At 35.4% G+C, this 21,808-nt stretch overlaps 2 protein-coding genes across 2 annotated transcripts in view; both read right to left on the bottom strand.

The window, feature by feature from the left end:
- adm2b (adrenomedullin 2b) overlaps positions 1 to 2,549 on the bottom strand; it is a 9,832-nt gene extending 7,283 nt beyond the window's left edge. Inside the window, exons 1-2 of the mRNA XM_067389175.1 lie at positions 2,329 to 2,549; positions 2,056 to 2,202 (exon numbers count right to left, since the gene is read on the bottom strand). Of these exons, the coding sequence (XP_067245276.1) occupies positions 2,056 to 2,202; positions 2,329 to 2,372 (191 nt within the window). The 5' untranslated portion in view covers positions 2,373 to 2,549. The remainder of the gene's footprint in view (positions 1 to 2,055; positions 2,203 to 2,328) is intronic.
- Positions 2,550 to 10,609: 8,060 nt separating this feature from the next.
- LOC137023209 (MOB kinase activator 2) lies at positions 10,610 to 20,978 on the bottom strand. Its single transcript, XM_067389967.1, has 5 exons — positions 20,528 to 20,978; positions 18,231 to 18,382; positions 15,777 to 15,873; positions 13,775 to 13,899; positions 10,610 to 13,692 (listed from the first exon to the last, which is right to left on the bottom strand). The coding sequence occupies exons 1-5, from the start codon at positions 20,635 to 20,637 to the stop codon at positions 13,460 to 13,462; spliced, it is 717 nt and encodes a 238-aa protein (XP_067246068.1). The 5' UTR covers positions 20,638 to 20,978; the 3' UTR covers positions 10,610 to 13,459.
- Between the last annotated feature and the right edge of the window lie 830 nt (positions 20,979 to 21,808).

Raw genomic sequence — 21,808 nt, forward strand, 5'->3', positions numbered from 1 at the left:
CGTTGACCTTTTCTCACATTAGGCACACACTGCGTGTTCAAATTTATTCTGTAAGTTTGTTTCACTTTTGAAGGCCACAGACTTGTGCCTCAACCCACCAGGAGGAGGAGCCACTGAGATTGTGTTCAATCACTCTCTGAGATCACAATTGGCATCATTACAAAACCCAAACCAGCCGGTGAAGTGACCCAAGTAAATAAAACCAAGTAACGCCTTTTAACAAATATGGTAGAGCTTTTTTGAAATCTAGACATTATAGCAAGTATCAAATCAGTTCCTCTAATGATAAAAAAAGCCAGTGTCCAAATGCTTGTTGTGTCCAATTTGCAGTATTTCTATTATATCTGTTGTTTTATCATTTAAAACCTAACAAACTTCATTTTGTTAAATGTTTTGATTTGGAAAGTGTGCTCTTTAAAATAAATGCCACTTGATACTTTAATGCAATTTAGAAGTAATGCAGTTTAATTCAAAACTTTAGGAGGTGTGTGGATTTTATTGAAGGATCTTTCATGTTGCATGTTGCAAGTCAGAGTTAGAAATAACCCCAACCATATCATGACTAAGCAGTCACGATGGGGAAATCTGAGAAACTACGTTACAGGTGGCACGTCTCTCTTGCGCTCTCTGTGCCAAATGCAGACGGTCAAGTGACACATACTATCTCATGCAGAACTACAGGTCACACCTATATACACACACACACACACTCTCACTCTCTCTCTCTCTCTCTCTCTCTCTCTCTCTGACACGTGGCAAGCCATTTTAACATCTAACTTCAAACTAACAATTTCTCTAGTACCCATTCTTTAGATACTAAATGTGACTATTCAATTATTCACTTGTTCTTATTCATTTGTATATTAGGTAGTATATAGTCACAGCAACTATGTATAGTATGTAACTATGTATATAACGGTATGTATTCAGCTTTTTACATAAGACACAATAGTATCTGTGACAGTTGTACATAACATTTTGTATAGTATGTGTATATATATAGTATGTGTATGTGTGGTGTATATATATATATATATATATATATATATATATATATATATATATATATATATATATATATAAAAATATATTAAAAATATATTAAAAATATGTATTACTAATAAATGGGACCCTGGACCACAAAACCAGTCATAAGCCGCACAGATATATTTGTAGCAATAGCCAACAATACATTGTATGGGTCAAAATTATCTATTTTTCTTTCAAAAATCATAGGATATTAAGTAAAGATCATTTTCCATGAAGGTATTTTGTAAATTTCCTACCGTAAATATATGTATAAAAAATATATATTTGTGAGTGGATTGCTATGGACTTATATATAATATATATATATATATATATATATATATATATTTTTTTTTTTTTTTTTTTTTTTTTTTTGCACCCTCAGATTTTCAAATAGTCGGCCAAATATTGTCCTTATATATTCAGCTTTCAGATGGTGTATAAAAAAATTGACCCTTATGACTGGTTTTGTGGTCCAGGGTCACAAATATGCTAAATAGATACTAGTTTGCTTGAAGTTATGGATGTTAAAATGGCTTGCCATGAATATAACCTATATACTTAAATTAACTTTAGTAATCTATGTAATGTTTTCATTGTCTATAAGATTACTGGTAACAGCGAAGTTTCATTTGTTAATAGTTCATGTGAACTAATGAACATTCATTCTTTAATCAAATTAAAGTTCATTTAAACATTTAGCTACTAATACATTTTTAAAATAAGATATTTCTGTTAACATTAGGTAATGCACTCTGAACTTACACGAACAATTGTTTTATTAAAGATTAAATGATGTAAATATATTGCTCACGTAAGTTAATTTATTTTCTAATGTTAACAGCGTTACCAGATACATTTGCATACATCTAACGCGCACGAGCTCTAAACGAACCTTTTAGGATAGTGATCATGATGATAGTGCAGGACATCGACTATAATATTAACAGCATGGTTGATTGATCATGATGATGATAATAGCATCACAGGTGACCGGGCGGCGCCGGTGTCCCGCGCGTCTCTCACCTGTTTCGCAGCGGCAGCGCGAGTGTTTGCAGAGGCAGCAGAAACACGCACACGAGCAGCAGTGATTTCATGATAGGAGCGTTTTGTCCTCGACTGTCCGACTGAATGATGTTGAAAAGATGTTCCTCAGCTCTGATAGACGCGCAGCTGTGGAGGAGAACAGAAGAGACCGTAATTTAGGCTACTTACAAAGTTAGTCAGATCAGTAAAGTTATAGGCTACATTTAATGAAAAGTTATGTTTAAAGAGAGAAGAAGCTCATTAACTCCATACTTTAAAAGACACACTAGTATGGTGAGGATACCGATGTATCTCATTCGTTTCCCATTATCACGGAGTGTGTGTAAGACTGTTGAGATCGCGTCCTGCGAGTGAAGGACTTTGATTTATGTGGCTGGAGAAACTCTCACGACTCAGAAAACGTCAGTCTCTCATGGATGGAGCAGATTCTTAAATACTGAGAGGGAGGAGACACGGGACAACGGACACTCCACATTCTGCAGTTCAGACTTAGTTATCATTATTATGAATCAATATCCCCCTTTTAGAGCCATCAATTCATTTCCCATCACTGTATGGACCGTGTTTTCTATTAATACAGTATTTCTGAGACCCTACATGCCGCAGTTTGTCATGCTTTGTTTTAAAGAACACATTCTTTAGTGTTTTCTGTACCAAAGTAACTGGGGGTGTGGCCAGTATGCTAATATTAATTTAATATGTATAACGGTATTGATACAGTGTATTATAGGTTATTTTTTCTCATTTACAACACATGCACAGATAAAAGTACACTATCAAAATTTGATAGCTTTAATTACTAGTTCTTTTAACACTTGAAATCATTTAGGCCTATTTAAATCTTAAAACCATTTGGGGTCCATTAAAGTCCACCATATGGAGAAAAATCCTGGAATGTTTTCATCAAAAACCTTAATTTCTTTTCGACTGAAGAAAGAAGGACATGGACATCTTGGATGACATGGGGGTGAGTAAATTATCAGGAAATTTTAATTTGAAAGTGAACTCATCCTTTAAAGTTGAATGATAGCTAAGTAGCCTATACTCTTTTATCGCTTTATATATAGGCCTATTATAGGATATAATGTTGTGGTAACATTTGAATAAAATGTATTTATTTGTTATAATTTTCCATGTATTATGCACAAAATACTGCAATAATATTTAATAAATACTACTTGAAATATATTACTAAAATAAATATGTATTAAGTATACTGTATATTTTTGCTGGCTTTTGGGAGGATATATCCTATTTAATATATGTATATATTACCTTTATATTTTTCAAGTGTTAACATTAAATATTCTAAATTTTAAAGTCCCCCTGTAGTCCATAATTTTATCTCTTAGGCCTAAAACTCATCTTTGATCACCAAAATGACATATTTAAACATTTTTTCCTGTGACAAAAAAAAAATTATTGTCTTAAAATAGCCTGAATGTAACTCTACACCCTTGCTTCATTTAATATTATGCGAATCTATGAATATGCTAATTAGCCCCGCCTCCACACACTCGCACGAGCTCGGTTAACTGAGGTAAACACTGCACAATAGTATCGCTCTTTACATCGCTCGTCGGACACATAACGGTGATTAATGTTAGCCTTTTGCTTGACTACATTATCAAACAGCTGCTAATAATGTGTTGCTAATGCTACAAACCATGTTTCCATTCGCCATCTGAGTCAGACAGCTGCCTTCTAAATATCAGTATATCTTCCTTAGAAATGCTTTGAACAACTCAGAACGTCAGTGAAGAAAGGCATATCCTCCTGGGACCCAGGAATAGACTTCTGTCCTGTGTAGTGGACATTATATTTTAGTGATTTTCTCTGACATCATACATGTCACAGTTTTAAGTCTGGATGTCCTGTAAAGAGCACATTCAGGTCTTTGCAGAGATACCAGATTTTAGAGGTTTCGCCATTACAACAACAACTTCTTGGTCTTTAATTATGACTGAAAATGAAAATAAGAGTGCTAATGGAAATATGATAATATTTTGAGATAAAATTTAAAATTTATTTAAATTGGATTAATTTTCAAATTGTTTATTATAAATCAACATCTCAGGAAAATGTTATGGGGTTTCAAATCAAAATATGACTTTCTGTTATGAAACAGAACATTGATTTCATACATGTCCACTGTAGAGGACACCAGGACTTAAATCATGTTTATCAGGCATTTTAGGAGACACAACAAGTGAATAGGGAAAGAAATTATATATCAATATTCCTATTAATTATTAGATATTATTATGAAAATGTTGCCAATTATTGCTCCCATTATTACACTTCTTTTTTCATTGCATGTTGCTCTAAAAACAGATTAATATGCAAATTAGATACAGTGTATAGATACATTGTATTGAATGGGAAAACTGATGTATTGCCATTTTACCCTCATATTGCATAAAGTAAAATGGTATATCAATTACTTCCATTATATGTTTCATAACATAGTTGAGAATCATCTTTATACATAGTTTGGTTAAAAACAATATTGAAGTCTAAAAATTGATTGGTGATTAAAAAAAAAATCCCATTGTTTTTGCCTATAAATGTCATTTCATGTCATTTTATTTTTTAAACAACTTAGTCCTGGTGTCCACTACAGAGGACATATCATAACATATGAATAAAATATAATTTTTAAAAAATGTTAATTTTTCATTTGTTTCTTATGCTCTAAACAATATAATGACGTGAAAAAAATGCTAAATTAAAACAAAAAAAAATGTTGGGTCCCAGGAGGATATAGTTCATCATAACATCGTAATATACATCATACACCCGCTACATTGCTAAATCTACCCAATTTTTTCATATCAACAGAAAAATACACCGGGATATATATATATATATATATATATATATATATATATATATATATATATATATATATATATATATATATATATATATATATATATATATATATATATATATACAGCTATGGAAAAAATTAAGAGACCACTCCAAGTTAAGAAATCTTAATTTTTTCCATAGCTGTATATAATATGAGACTCCCAGGAGTCAGCGGTCATGGTTAATGAAATGCTAAAGCCCGCCGACACATTGACATGATTGGTTACGATCGTAGTTTGTGATGTCACAGACACTAGCAATTTCAAACCGCTTGATCACTGCAGTTTTAAACAGAAAATGCTCAGCAATGGTGTTGACTTATGAATTTGCACATGGTTTGTCTTAAAACATATTAAAAACACTACATAGACATATAAACAACATTAAAGGTGCCATAGATTCAAAAATTGAATTTATCTCGGCATAGTTAGCTAAATAACAAGAGTTCAGTACATTGAAATGACATATAGTGAGTCTCAAACTCCATTGTTTCCTCCTCCTTATATAAATCTCATTTGTTTAAAAGACCTCAGAAGAACAGGCGAATCTCAACATAACACCGACTGTTACGGAACAGTCGGGGTGTACGCCCCAATATTTGCATATGCCAGCCCATGTTCCCAACATTATGAAAGGCATTAGACAAGGGCAGCCAGTATTAACGTCTGGATGTGCAGAGCTGAATCAACAGACTAGGTAAGCAAGCAAGAACAACAGCAAAAAAATGGCAGATGGAGCAATAATAACTGACATGATTCATGATAGCATGATATTTTTAGTGATATTTGTAAATTGTCTTTCTAAACGTTTCATTAGCATGTTGCTAATGTACTGTTAAATGTGGTTAAAGTTACCATCGTTTCTTACTGTATTCGCGGAGACAAGAGCCGTCGCTATTTTCATTTTTAAACACTTGCAGTAGAGCTGTAGATCTTTGCCCGAACCTGACAGAACCCGACGGGACCCGACAAATTCGGCCGGGTTCGGGCTTAATTTCTACAATTTTATACGGGCTCGGATCGGGCTTGGGCTTGCGCGGTAAACGAGCGGTCATGCGTTTCGATTAGGGCGAGAAAGATGCAAAAATGTACACTAAGCCGACTTGGATGATGACGAGGTCACTCGCTACATTAAAATAGCTGTCATGGAAAATGAAATGGATATGGAAGATCAACAAACCAGATCCTATGCATCCCGGCCAGTAGCAGCAGCAGTGAAAGGGTGTTCAGTGCTGCTGGACGCACCATCAGTGAGCGCAGGACTGCGCTGAAGCTATCTACAGTGAACTCAATAATTTTCTTCCACAAAACCATATAGCCTAATCTTGGTGAGTAAAGGTTTTTCAAATTATAACATTATAACATAATAAATATTAATTGAGTCTTAAATGCATAACGTAGACAGAGTATATGTTGGCATTATTTTTTATTAAATTTCAGCTGCTATTTACCGTCGCGTTGGCCAGATTGTGGAGAGAAGTGGCGAAGCCTTTATCTTAATTTCGTTATTGCCATATACCGATCTTAATTTAGAAGTTATCTTAATTGAATTTAAGAAATTATTTGTATGTATATGCCTAGGCATATTTAGAGTGCTGAGATGTTACAGAGGACTTATTTTATTTCTTTGTTACAACTTCCAAGTAGCCTACGTTAGTCATGAATAAATTATGTTAAAACATGCATAAATGCGTGCGCACATTTGAATAATGTCGAGCTGTAAACGGGTTCGAACTTTTAAAAAGCTGTCAATCAAAATGTACTTGTCGGGCTCGTGCACTTACAGATCTAACTTGCAGTCTGTATAATGCATAAACACAACTTCATTCTTTATAAATCTCTCCAACTGTGTAGCATTAGCCATTAGCCACGGAGCATAGCCTCAAATTCATTCAGAATCAATGTAAACATCAAAATAAACACTGAACTTGCGCGATTAGACATGCTGCATGACGAACACTTTGTAAAGATCCATTTTGAGGGTTATATTAGCTGTTTGAACTTTGTTTATGTTGTTTAAGGCAAGCGCGAGCTCTGTGGGCGTGGAGCACGGGATTTAAAGGGCCACACACCCTAAATCGGCTCATTTCTAATTATGCCCCAAAATAGGCAGTTAAAAAAATGAATTAAAAATCTATGGGGTATTTTGAGCTGAAACTTCACAGACACATTCAGGGGACACCTTAGACTTATATTACATCTTTTTAAAAAAGTTCTAGGGCACCTTTAAAAACTTGATTTTCACCACAGGTAAGTGTTTAGCTTCAAGCCTTATACTGTGTCATGATATAAAAATATTATGCTGTCAGGTGTGACATAGTGGCTTATTTCAAAGGTCAGAGACAATATAAGAAGAGTGTGTTTGGTTTAACACAGCTCACTGTGTCCTGTCACTGTGCCCTTTTAAAGAGGATTTTAGAGAGCATTAACAACAATTCGGTTAATGTTAATGAGAGTCAGTCACAGAACAGACTCTCTCTCTCTCTCTCTCTCTCTCTCTCCATGGAATTCCCTACATTATTTTGGCTCCATACATTATGGGGACCAAATGTCACCTCAAGGATATTAAAACACTTTTTGGTAGTACATTTTTGGTTTCTATGAGGAAAAGATCTTAGAAATTATACAAAATTAAGTTTTTTGAAAATGTAAAAATGCAGAAAGTTTTCTGTGATGGGTAGGTTTAGAGGTATAGTGGTAGTGTAGGGGGATAGAATATACAGTTTGTACAGTATAAAACCATTACGGCTATGGAATGTCCTCACTAAGATAGCAAAAAAAAAAAAAAACTGTGCGTGTGTGTGTTGTTCTGCATCATGGGTCAGACAGCAACAGGATACGTTTGCATTCATGCCTCAGTTCACTCAGACAGAGCAGCCTGCTTGTGTGTAAGTGTATATTTGTGTGTCCAAGTGTCTCTCTTCTCTTCATTATTCATTAAAGTATCATCCACTATAAGAAACTCATCACAGTATTACTATAATCTTATTAAAAAACATATTGTAGAATTCAAGTGGTATATTGTGCCAAATTAAATTCAGTTGAGAGCTCGATTCATCTTGTCTTAGTTTTTCCATTTTCACCCCAGATATTAGTTTTTTTTTTTTTTTTTTTTTTTTTAAACATTAGACATGTTAAATTAACTTTATCTTTTATAAAATTGTGGCAACCAAGGAGCAACATCTTGACCCCTTTTCTACAGCACTGAGTAAAGTAAATAGCTACACTCAAAAATGATTGATCAATTTCAATTTTATTCAGTTTCTCTTGTTCAGTTTAATTAATTAAAATGAGCTACACAATTTGAGCATTTTGTCAAAATGTAATTGTTCAATCCACCTAACATTTTTAAAACTGTAAAAAAAAGTTTACTAAACCATTTGTATTGGGACTACGATTTAATTAAATTCAACAAACTTTTTTTTTTTTTTTTTTTTCTTCTTCTGATGTTTAAAAATATTGCCACATTGATCAAACTTAACCATTCAACCCTGTCACCAAATCAATATTTTTCTCAATTTGCTGGAAAGAGAAATGGATCAATAACAATAAATCAACATTTGGTCATTTGGTCACCAGTTAGGCCATGTTTATGACTGATTTTGCAATGTTGTATTATTACGACACAACATTAAACATTTAACATGCTCATTATTGTTTCTGCTTAAATGTATACATGGCGTTAACTAACTGCATGAGCTGTACGCTTCTACCATATGAACATTACTACTTTGACAGTCACCTCTAATAACAGTAATGTGAAAATAAATGTGAAATGTGAACACTGTTAACATTGTGCTGGTGTTATATTATATTTATTTTTATTTTTTTTTAATGTCTGTTGCTAGAAAAAACTAAAAGCCCATAAATCAGACTTTTTTTAAACATTGTATTTTTAGACAGTCCCTACTGAAAACATTGAAAACCTCACATAAAATTAAAAGAAAAAAATAAAACTGCTCAAACAATATTTAATTTAACCTTCTGAAATAGATTATAATTTCTTTAAGAGTTGCAGGGTCCTATTTTGCACACTATTCATGCAAAATATTTCTGATTCTACACAATATACATTAGTGGTCAAAAGCGATGTCCAGCCTATAGGAAAATCCACCATTTATTCAAATGTTATTAAAAAATGTGTTAAGTCTATTGTTTTATCAGTGACAACACAATGAAACATGCGCAAATTGTGTGCACATAATTTTTGGCCAGGCTCTCATACAAAGAAATTATATGCAAAAACAAGAGAGAACAAAGGCATTTTTTCTTTTTTTATTTTCTTTTTTGCATAGTAAAATAAAACCTGTAGCTGTAGTTTGCCCTTTTTGCCAAATAATTTGCTCAGATAAATACCAACCAAGTTGAGTGTTTTTTTTCCTCCATATTTTAAGTACTTTAATAAAGTATTATTTTCCTCATATTTTGATGTAGTTGAACTTGTAGGGTCAAATATCCCCTCTGGACATCACTTTTGGCCACCATTGCACTACTGTTTTCCAACAAAAGCTCTCTGAGAGGCTGAAATGACCATAAAGCCCAAAATATACTTCACTTTTTATGCGTACGCGAGGGCCAGCGCGCAGTGCACGTGACGCGAATTTCCTCATCAGAAGAGTGTGCGCACCGCCGGATTTTTTTTCTAACTGCTCGCACATGCGCATTTAAAATTACTTTTTTGTTTTGCAGTAATAAGTTTATCCACAAGGTGGCAACGAAGTTAGTCAAAGAAAACCTGCATAAACAGAACAGACCGGAACGGAACGCATGGAAACTACAGCAACAATGGAGGCCTACATAGACGACAGATTGTGCGTGGAGGTTAGAAAACAGCTACCCTCATTTGTACAACTCTAGCATGAAAGAATACAAATATATTTACATGGGTTGTAACTCGTGGCGAGAGATTGCTCAAAACTGCGCATGCGTCAAACGCCTGTGTATGTGTACGAGTCAAATGAAGTATACTTTGCAAGGCTGTACCTTCGACTGTGCGCGTGCGCTAGCGTACTCGTAAAAAACGAAGTATACCCAGGGCTAAGTGCTTTACTAGACTGAGACACAGCAGTCTAGTGATCACAGCTACTGTACAGTACTTTACTGTACTACACACTCCGTTCACTCCTCCAATCTCAGCTCATCAGCAGGTGCCCAGTGAAAGAAGAATCAACCAATCACATCTGTGCATTTATGAGCTGTTTTATTGGTCAAAGGGCTTTATTTTCAAATTCTTATCCAAACACTGATTCTCAGGGTTTCACAACGTAGCGTTAACAGCCCTTTGGAGTGGAGTCTTTTGATTAAACAGGTGTGTGAGTGTGTTTTAAATCTCTGTAACTCAGCAGGTGCAGTGCTCCAAACAGTCTTTTTCTATGACAGTTTCCCTTTGCTGTCCCCTGCTGGAGAAACACATTTATGTTTACTCAATGCTTTGACACATAGGCTGAATTTGGAATAGCATACTATTATACTACAACTATTTAGTAAGAGTAGTGTGGTATTTCAAATCAAACCTGTGAAAAGGACAGTACAGAGTGAACGTGTTGTTCCATAAATGTTTGAAATAGCAAGAAATATAGTGTTACACACTACAGAGAAAATTCACATATTATACAAAGTATACACACAGTGTATAATATGTGAATTTTCTCAGTAGCGTGTAACACTATATTTCTTGCTATTTCAAACATTTATGCCACAACATAAATGTGGGCAGTATCCCACAATGCAACATGCCTTTGTCTTTTTCTTGACACATTATTTGATTGAACATGAACTTATTTTTACACTCATGGATTGAAAATCAAAATAGCTGATATTCACTGGGATTACAAACATGTAACAATGTTAGATCATGTGACAACAATCTAGCATGCTGCTGTTTAAAACATTTTGCACACTGAATAACAGGGCAGTGTACAGTAGGCTATACTATGTTTACTTACAGTATATAATAGTATATTATTTTGTGCTTGAGAAATATGTAACAGTCTGTTATCCCAAAATCCTTTATATTAAAATTCTTTGCACAGGAAAAAAACAACAAAGTAATAAATACACTGATGCATGACAATGGCTGAATGTGATATTTGTGTAAGTGGATCTAATTCCTTTTGGGAACCAGTCAGACCAGCTCTCTGCTGTGTGTGGGTATTCATGTGTATATTTCTGATATCCTCAGGGCTGTTCATTTACAAATGCTCAGGATTGAGGAGAAACAATTGTTCTCCCTCCTTGTTCCTCTTTTTTAACAAAATTCAGCAGAAACCAGCACTGAACCAGTACAAAACAATCAACATATAAAGGCTGTATGTTATACTCTTCACATTATCATTTTAGAAAAGTCTTAAAGGTGCTAAAGAGGATGTTTTGTTTTATACATTTTTGCAATATTACTTGAAACTGTCTTTACTAACTGATAAAAGACTATTTATTAGGTGCACTGAAAGGAATAATATTAATATACATCATCTGTGCACGAGGTAGGGCCTTAAAAACATCAGCCAATCGTTTACGCGATCATCACGTAAACGATTGGCCCTCTGGCTTGTCAATCACTGCCATGACGCTCCTTGTGCGAGCTGTGCGCGGCTGCGCGCTCCAGTAACTTTCCACACTCCACAGGCGCAGCATGCAATGTTTTTGTCCGGAGACAGGAGTAACAACTGCAGATTATGAGTTACCTGCGGTGAGTCCGACATAATGAATCCACTAACACGACACAGCAAATTCCGGTGGTAAACACTCGCGTTCCAATACTTGTGCACGAGTTTTGGGAGGCATTGGGGGTTGTTCTTACGCATGCGCTCATTTCAAAAACTCAGTCTTTGGTTTCTCAGTCGAAGAAAAGATCCTCTTTAGCACCTTTAAGTGAATCAATTATTGTAATTATTCAAGTCAAAATAATGACCTCAATTAATGAGTCAATAGAGGAGATATGTGTGAAATGAGGTTTGTGAATTACTCAGAACCATTTGTCATGATAAATATGCTGGTCCGCAACGGAAGTGAAAATGCTGCACAGCCAATCGGACTTGTTTGATTAATAATTTGAGCTAAAGAAGTAGTTGCCATGTGACCGAAAAAAAAAAGAAAAAAAAGTCCTTTCACTTATTACAGTCACGACTGAAACGCAGAGTATCATGGCAGTTTTTGGTCCCAAATGTCTCAGACCGGAAGTAAGGGTGGAGATTATAGCCTTATTATCATTAGGGTTACGTGGAAACAAGTGTTTTCGTAGCATTATTACGTTGCATCTGCTTAGGACCTAATACAGTGAAGCATTTGACTGTCCATGGCCGCCCCAAAAGCATTATGGACAAAAAATGCACATAAAATGTGACACAAAACCCCTGTGGTTTCACAGACAAGGCTTAAGCCTAGTCCCAGACTACAATGCATGCTTGAGCTGTTTTAACTGAAAGCAACTTGCACTGACATATCTTAAAATATGTCAGTGGCATTGTTTTGTCTCAAGATACACAGTAGTAATGTTTTTTTTAACTAAGGCACGTTTATAAAAGCTACTTAAATGTCCTAATTGAAGTAAGGCCTAATCCTGGCTTAGTCTAAGCCTTGTCTGTGAAACTGGGCCAAAATGTTTTTATTCAAAACCGTTTAAAAGTTTTGGGTCAGTAAGGTTTTTTTTAAACAAGTCTCAAAAATACATTAAAACAGTAATATTGTGAAAGGTAATTCCCAATTTTGAAACCTGTTTTAATATATTTAAAAATGCAATTTATTCCTGTGATGGCAAAGCTGAATTTTTAGCATCAATTCTCCAGTCTTCAGTGTCACATGATCCTTCAGAAATCATTCTAATATGCTCAAGAAACATATAATTATCACTTATTATCAATGTTTTCTGGATTATTTTTTCGTTTCATTTCGGATTCGTTTTTTTAAAAGAAGTGACTGTCACTTTTGATCAATTTAATGCATCCTTAATGAACTACAATAATAATTTCTTTAAAAACAATACTGACCCTAAACTTTTGAATGCTAGTATGTCTTTTAGAAAAGCTTTTTTTTTTTTTTTTTTTTTTTTTTAAAAAAAATTTTTCTTCTTCAATTGATGTGGCAGACAAACACATCAAGAGGGAATGTGGGCATAATTTCCAAAACACAACTGTAATCTCACAGTGCGGATTCCCAAAAAATTGCATCTCGGTGAAAGGCCTTGTGGCCACTGGCCAAAAGAAAACTGCCCATGTTCACAGTTGGCACTGAAAAATCACTTATAGGCGGGATCAGCTGAACGGTTCAATAAGAGCTCAGTCTGAACTAAAGTTGATTGACACATTCTAGGTCTACTGGGTCAAAACATCGGAGTGATTCTTCATGTAACATTAAAAAAAAAAAATCTCTACTATCCAAACTAGTGCACTTGATATGGACTTTCAGTCTTGTGCACATGTCTGTTAAGTCCACGAAGCAACAGAGTATCACATCTGTGAATTTTGATTCAAGGTCTAATGATGTGCCCTTTGCTGAGCACCTCTCCATGTGTTTCAGTGTGCGAGCACGGCGATAAGCTCATCGATTGGAGCCGTCTCTGAGGGCTCCAGCAGTCTGAACGTGTGGCTGAAGGTGATGAAGTGCGTGAAGAGCGTGTTGAGGTGCGGGTGTAACTCCACGGCGATTGCGTCCTGGTAATGAGTGCTGAACAGGTGAGCCAGCGTACGGAAGAGCATCACAAAGATCTTTTGAATGAGGAACATGAATCCAGGAGGGAATGATGAACCTAAACACACACATATGCAGTCATACTCATTTCAGATCATGGTGCTAAGGCTCTCTGTTAAACTTTGTAAACTTCTTCATACCAGCCTTAGTGGGAAACACACGCTCATCTGCGAGAATCTCCTGAATGTAGGACATGGCGTAGTCGATGTAGATTGGAGCTGAACACTTCAATTTCTTCCCCTGTTCATCCGTCCATTCATACAGGCTGAAAACAAACATAACTCATTTTGAAGTATCTCTTACAAAAAATTGCAGTGGTAACCATGCACTATAAAATAGCACTTTCAGTATGTTTTTTTTTTTTTACAGTAGTACTTTTGCAGTTTATGATAAAAACTATTTACTGTGGTTCACAGTAAGCATATATAATCACTATAATTATCTGTTATTATCACAATCTCTTGAATATTTAAACATTTACTGTAATAGTGTGATGTCAGCAGATTCATGCTGGCATTTCGGTTTACAGCATGCACTGTGGCATGAATACATTTGAATACAGCATGAATATAGTTGTATATTTGTGCTATTCTTGATCAGTGTTTTTCTGTCGTTGTTTGTTTTGTGATAACAAAGCTACTTGTTATTTTATCTGAATTCATGTTTATTGATAGTCATCATTGGCTGTTGATATCTGCATGCATGCTTGACGAATCGTATTAAAGTTCATCAGCGATAATAAGCACAACAGTGTTGCACATTTCCTCCACATTATTTGTTTAGAAAAATAAATAATAATCATATAATATTATATAATAAATTATAACTATTTACACTATTATTACACTATTATAGTGTGTGTGTGTGTGTGATATATATATATATATATATATATATATATATATATATATATATATATATATATATATATATATATATATATATATATATATAATATATATAATTTCACAGTAAAACCTTCAGTAAAATATGATTTTACTGTGAAATCTATTAAAAAACCCACCCTTTTTTTGACAGTATATATTCCACCAAAATAACATAGTGACTACAGAGCTACAACTGTAAAACCGCTGTAATTTTGTATCATTAACCATTTTTAAATTATGGTTACCATGGCAACATTTTTGTAAGGGTATAGGTATGTCTCACTTTATGCCTTTATTCAAGATGTGACTTAAAGGGTTAGTTAGAAAATTATCCCATGATTTACTCACCCTTAAGCCTTTTTAGGTGTATGACTATCTTCTTTCAGACGAATACAATCAGAGATAAATTTAAAAAATATCCTTGCTGCTCCAAGCTTTATAATGGTTGTAAATGTGGGGGCCACATTTTGAAGCAAAAAATGCATCCATCCATAATAAAAGCAATCCATATGGCTACAGGGGGTTAATAAAAGTCTTCTGAAGCGAAGCGATTGGTTTTTGTAAGAAAAATGTCCATTTAAAACTTTATTAACTATAATAACTAGCTTCCGGCAGACGGCTGTACGCATCGATTTGCGGCGGAAGAGCAACCTCTGATCCGACGCATGACGCATTGACCAACGCCGAAGCAGAGAGGATAGAGCAAAACAAAACACCTGTCATGAATTAGAAGTCTAAAACGAGAATTTTAAGGATTTCCACTGAAGAGGAGCTTGAGTTTGTTGCACAGCCCTATTTGTTTGAACCGTGAGAGGCGTCTTAAGTTTTACGCTACTCCAACATCCTGTCATACATTGCGTCAGAGGATTACTCATTTGGCGCAGTTGACTTGCGCAGTATGTGTATGGTCGTCCGCCGGAAGATATTAATTTGAATTTTTAAATATAGTATAAATAAATAAATAATGTTTTAAATATGGATATTTTTCTTATAAAAACCCATCGCTTCACTTCAAAAGGCCTTTATTAACTCCCTGGAGACGTATTAATTACTTTTACTATGGATGGATGCTTTTTTTGAAGCGTGGAGGAGCAAGGATATTTTTAAATATATCTCCGATTGTGTTTGGCTGAAAGAAGATAGAAGATTATCCCAAATCATGGGATAATTTTCATTTTTGGGTGAACTAACCCTTTAATTTTTTTTTTTTTTTTTTTTTTTTAACTAGGTGAAAGGAAGTGTGTGTTCTGCTCACATGTTTCCTGGGCTTTTGGCTGCTGGACACTTTGTTGTTGTGCAGTAATCAGACAGAGCGCTGAAGAACAGGGTAGTATGATGGAAAAATGACACAGCTGAAAGAGATGGTAAGATTGAGTTAACTCACATTTACACTTTTAAAGAGCAAAAAAAAAGTCGACAAACCCACAGCCACTGCTGAACTATCTGATGTATGTTGTTTAGTCACATACAGAAGCAAACTGTATTTGTCATTTTACATGTTGATCAAATAGTCTCGTCCTTTTTAAGTGGGTAGTTCCTGGTCAGAATAAATAAAACTATAGACCAGCAATTATAGTTATTTGAGCCTAGCCCAACACATTCCCAGCACTCCTCATGCATTACTGAACATTATACATATGTTAAGAAATATTTGAAATGTTTTCCTCTCTACTGTATTGTTTCAACCCTGATTTGCTCACTCAGACAACATGTTTAGATGTTTGTGATCTGTTTAACTGTAAATGACAGTCACTATATACAGGTGCTGGTCATATAATTAGAATAGCATCAAAAAGTTGATTTATTTCACTAATTCCATTCAAAAAGTGAAACTTGTATATTATATTCATTCATTACATACAGACTGATATATCAAATGTTTATTTCTTTTAATTTTGATGATTATAACTGACAACTAAGAAAATCCCAAATTCAGTATCTCAGAAAATTAGAATAATGTGAAAAGGTTCAATATTGAAGACACCTGGTGCCACACTCTAATCAGCTAATTAACTCAAAACACCTGCAAAGGCCTTTAAATGGTCTCTCAGGCTACACAATCATGGGGAAGACTGCTGACTTGACAGTTGTCCAGAAGATGACCATTGACACCTTGCACAAGGAGGGCAAGACACAAAAGGTCATTGCAAAAGAGGCTGGCTGTTCACAGAGATCTGTGTCCAAGCACATTAATAGAGAGGCGAAGGGAAGGGAAAGATGTGGTCGAAAAAAGTGTATAAACAATAGGGATAACCGCACCCTGGAGAGGATTGTGAAACAAAACTCATTCAAAAATGTGGGGGAGATTCACAAAGAGTGGACTGCAGCTGGAGTCAGTGCTTCAAGAACCACTACGCACAGACGTATGCAAGACATGGGTTTCAGCTGTCGCATTCCTTGTGTCAAGCCACTCTTGAACAACAGACAGCGTCAGAAGCGTCTCGCCTGGGCTAAAGACAAAAAGGACTGGACTGCTGCTGAGTGGTCCAAAGTTATGTTCTCTGATGAAAGTAAATTTTGCATTTCATTTGGAAATCAGGGTCCCAGAGTCTGGAGGAAGAGAGGAGAGGCACACAATCCACGTTGCTTGAGGTCCAGTGTAAAGTTTCCACAGTCAGTGATGGTTTGGGGTGCCATGTCATCTGCTGGTGTTGGTCCACTGTGTTTTCTGAGGTCCAAGGTCAACGCAGCCGTATACCAGGAAGTTTTAGAGCACTTCATGCTTCCTGCTTCCTGCTGCTGACCAACTTTTTGGAGATGGAGATTTCATTTTCCAACAGGACTTTGCACCTGCACACAATGCCAAAGCTACCAGTACCTGGTTTAAGGACCATGGTATCCCTGTTCTTAACTGGCCAGCAAACTCGCCTGACCTTAACCCCATAGAAAATCTGTGGGGTATTGTGAAGAGGAAGATGCGATATGCCAGACCCAACAATGCAGAGGAGCTGAAGGCCACTATCAGAGCAACCTGGGCTCTCATAACACCTGAGCAGTGCCACAGACTGATCGACTCCATGCCACGCCGCATTGCTGCAGTAATTCAGGCAAAAGGAGTCCCAACTAAGTATTACATGCTCATACTTTTCAGTTGGCCAAGATTTCTAAAAATCCTTTCTTTGTATTGGTCTTAAGTAATATTCTAATTTTCTGAGATACTGAATTTGGGATTTTCTTAGTTGTCAGTTATAATCATCAAAATTAAAAGAAATAAACATTTGAAATATATCAGTCTGTGTGTAATGAATAAATATAATATACAAGTTTGACTTTTTGAATGGAATTAGTGAAATAAATAAATTTTTTGATGATATTCTAATTATATGAGTGTGTGTGTGTGTGTGTATATATATATATATATAATATATATATATATATACAGTATAGTAGTCAACATTTGAAGTGGATCAAAACCTTTCATCAAAGTTGTCTTAAAACCTTCCTCTTAGGACAACTTAGTTCTTAGGACAATTTTGATTAACTTTTTTGATCCACTTCAAATGTTGACTACTGTGTGTGTGTGTGTGTATATAATATATATATATATATATATATATATATATATATATATATAACAATAAATGTAATGGTAGGGATTGGGTTGGGGTTAGTCAGAAGTGTGTATATATATATATATATATATATATATATATATATATATATATATACACACACACAATATATTTCTTCTTTTTTTTTTTATACTCACTGTTTGTTGCTATCCACTCCTGCTGGTCTAGGCCGTGCGGCAGGGCAGAGAGAGTCAGAAGGTCAATGTCAGTGATGCGTCTGGACAGGAAGTGATCTTTCAGGTAAGGTTTGACCTCAGCAGATGGGACTATATGCGGACTTTTATTCTTTCTGTCAACACACACACATCACCAGAATATTCAATGAGAATTTATTACATTTTTATGAAGTTCACTAATGAATTGTGCACAGTATGACTAGGAATAGAGGGTCAAATAGGGTAACTTTTTTATTTCATGTTGAATTTCCATGTTCATGTTTTTTTTTTCCTCTCTTGAAGTGTGCTGATTTATTAATGGTTATGAGCAATGTGAAGCTGGCTGACTGCAATGTGAAATTCTTTTACAGTGTCTGCTAGTTAATTTGTGTTTAAATAGTTATGCTGCTGAGCAAACAGTTTGTAAAAACACAGTGTGACGTTACACAAGGACGCACAGGGATGTAGTTAGTTTGCCGTGTATGCACTTGGGGCTAGTCGATTATATGTACTAAAGGGGTTTGTGTTCACTTGGCCTTGTTTTCTGACAGCGTTAGTGAGCAATCATCATATTATTACTGGAAAGAGTGCCTCTTCCTCTAGACAGCCCTAATTTTCCTTCATGCAAATGAGATAAACCACACACACGTTGGACTGAGAGAGTGAGCTGACCTAGAGTGTGTGTACACAGAGAGAAAACAGAGCTCCCAGTTCAGCCTTGAAATAACCGATAGTGAGTGTGGTGGTGGGAGGTTTGAGATGGTGGCCTTGTCCTTAACTGATTAAAACAGGCTGTGGGGTGGAATATCTTCCATAAGTATATGCCACACTTAATGTATGACTGTCATTGCATTACATACAGAATATCAAACTAAGTGGCATTTACTTTAATGAAACAGCATATGCACTTTTTAATAAACAAGCAAAAGTTTAGTAGGTTTAAAATGCTTTGTATATATATATATATTATATATATATATATATATATAATTTCTCTTTCTATGTGTGTAGAGAGAGAGGGAAAGAGAGAGAGAGAGAGAGAGAGAGAGAGAGAGAGAGAGAGAGAGAGAGAGAGAAAGGTCAGCTTTTTGCTCATTACTTACTAAGGTAAACATCATCTTCACAAGGTATTAAAGCTGATGAGATTCTCATTACACCCTGTTTAGTTATCACAGTTATCGCATGATTTCATATGTCAACCACTTGGTTTATAGTTTTTGTTTCGCAAACCCCAGCAAGATCCCTCAGCCATCACCTCCATCACATCTCATCATCTGTTTACCCCTTTTTTTTTTTTTTTTTTAAGTTTTTGTTTGTTTGTTTACTAAAAAGAAAAAAACCTGCACAGATATAGAATACAGGTCTATAACCTCTTGTACGGTGAAGTAAAATGACTCAAATATACATAATTCCTTAATATTGGCTTTTTATATTTTATCAGTTAAAGAATTTTGTTTTCCTTTTTTAATGCACATTTTATTTCTGTAGTCAGAAATATTACAGAAGTTTTCTATTTTTATTTTTTTGTTTGTTTGTTTTTAGTTTAGGTGAAAGTTGCACATTAGTGCAAGCTCAACAAATAAATTTGAATAGTTAAAAAGTTATTTTTAGCATTTCCTTGTCCCATGTATATAAAATATTAACAAATATAACAGCCATGTATTTCTAATTTTGCCGTTATTGGTACTAATAAAAAGTACCAACATGTACAGTGGTATTGGTAATGTATCTACCATAGTTTTGGGCATTTACTGTGGTAATGTCCTTACCTTGGAGTAACATGTAACTGTACTATTGTATAGCATTTGCCTATATCAAAGTACCACAGTATTACCTTACTGTACCACATGACTATCTGATGTATTTATTGCTTATATGAAGGATAAAGTGTTGATTTTAGGCAGCGTTGATATAATATATTTCTATGCAAGCAATGCGTTTTCCCTCAAAATGCCCAGTTGCACTCATGCGCAGCTATGCAATATGTAAATACACGGGCCGCGGCAGGTGTGTTTACCCATAAACCCTTGTACAGGGGGTCCATGTTTTCACACACAAACACACATGGACTTGTGGAAGTTTCCTTTGACTTTGAGATCCTCTCCAACACGCTGCACAACTGAAACTACTGAACAAACGCGCTTATATGCTCACACGCATTCTCTTTTCTGAAGGTATGCTGGTGCTTATCTCTTCAGCAGGCATTCGTCTGATGCGTGCATTCCTTACTTTACCTAAACACACGCACACACTACACGGGGAGTAAAGTATATACTCACACTTTGAACAGACTGATGTTGGTGTAGTTTGTCTTCAGAGCGCTGACATCCTCTTCATCAGAGCTATTGTAACTCTGACATCCCCCCATATCCAGGATGCTTCTACCCATTAAATGTTCCCAGAAACACACACACGCCTCATTCAAACACACTGATGCACCTGACACATAAACAAACACAAGCACAGCGGGTCCCTATGCGCATGTTGTCTGTCCAAGCCTGTGGTCTACGTCCAGACTGTTGCTCCGTCCAGCATTCTGTATGGTTTCTCTTGCTGGTAAACGTGTGTTTGTGTTCTCTCTGCTGTTCTTTGTGTGTCCTACACTTCAGGCTGAGTCTCCCTGTGTCTCTGGAGAAGCAGACGGACAGGTTCCACCAGTACTGAAAAATATTTACTCTCCTACACACAGACACACTCAAAGCCACGCCCCCATCTCTAGGCTTCCCCACCTCCCCTCACCTGAGACCCCGCCCTCTTGTGCCTCCAGGGGAACTTTCACTTTGTGCCCTTCACACAGAATTGGTGTCATTCCGAGACAATTCATGGAATTTTGGATTGTTTGGTTTCATTTTTTTTTTTTTTTGGTTCACTAGGGTTCATGATGACAAAAGAAAAACAGGTATGGTTCATGCAAAATGTTTTTTTTTTTGTTACATTTAAAAATGTATGAATGTCAGTGCATTGGATATCACTAGGTAACATTAGGTAACACTAACTTTGCATTTGCTCATTGTTAGTTTATATTAGCTATGTTATCAAATGAGATTGTACAGTGTTACCTATGTAAAGCCAAATGGCATTTGCAAAAAGAAAAAAAGACTACATTAAACATGGTTAGACATGATGCACACCCCCACACTTACTATTTACTGGTCAACCATATTTGATACACTTTCTAAAGTAGTTGAAGTACAACTGAATGTGCTGAATTTGTTATTTTTGGTGCTTCAGGTGATGAATCGAGTCTGACTCAAAGACAACTAAACATTATTGCCTTTGCATCCTTATTGGCTCGTAGACTGGTTTTACTACATTGGAAATCTACAAACCCACCTAAAGCATTGCATTGGTTTCAGGATTTGATGTTATGTCTTCAGTACACTTGGAAAAGATTAAATATTCAATCAGCAGTTGTCATAAATTGTCTTGTCTGGCAACCATTACTATCAAATTTCTCAGCCATAAATGTACTTCCTGGGGAGTAATGGGATTTACATTGATATTGTAACTTTTTCCTTTTTCACACACTATGTGGTGTTGCTTATGTAAATATGTAGGGT

This window comes from Chanodichthys erythropterus, chromosome 7, assembly GCF_024489055.1.
Source record: "Chanodichthys erythropterus isolate Z2021 chromosome 7, ASM2448905v1, whole genome shotgun sequence".
Classification (NCBI taxonomy): domain Eukaryota; kingdom Metazoa; phylum Chordata; class Actinopteri; order Cypriniformes; family Xenocyprididae; genus Chanodichthys; species Chanodichthys erythropterus.

What these genes read in the sequence shown, in the direction of transcription:
- LOC137023209 (XM_067389967.1), bottom strand. Translation starts at nt 20,637, where the DNA reads ATGGGTAGAAGCATCCTGGATATGGGGGGATGTCAGAGTTACAATAGC. An exon ending in GCCAAAAGCCCAGGAAACAT is followed by an intron (nt 13,900 to 15,776) that starts GTGAGCAGAACA and finishes GTTTGTTTTCAG; the next exon opens with CCTGTATGAATGGACGGATG. An exon ending in TGTGTTTCCCACTAAGGCTG is followed by an intron (nt 13,693 to 13,774) that starts GTATGAAGAAGT and finishes GTGTGTGTTTAG; the next exon opens with GTTCATCATTCCCTCCTGGA.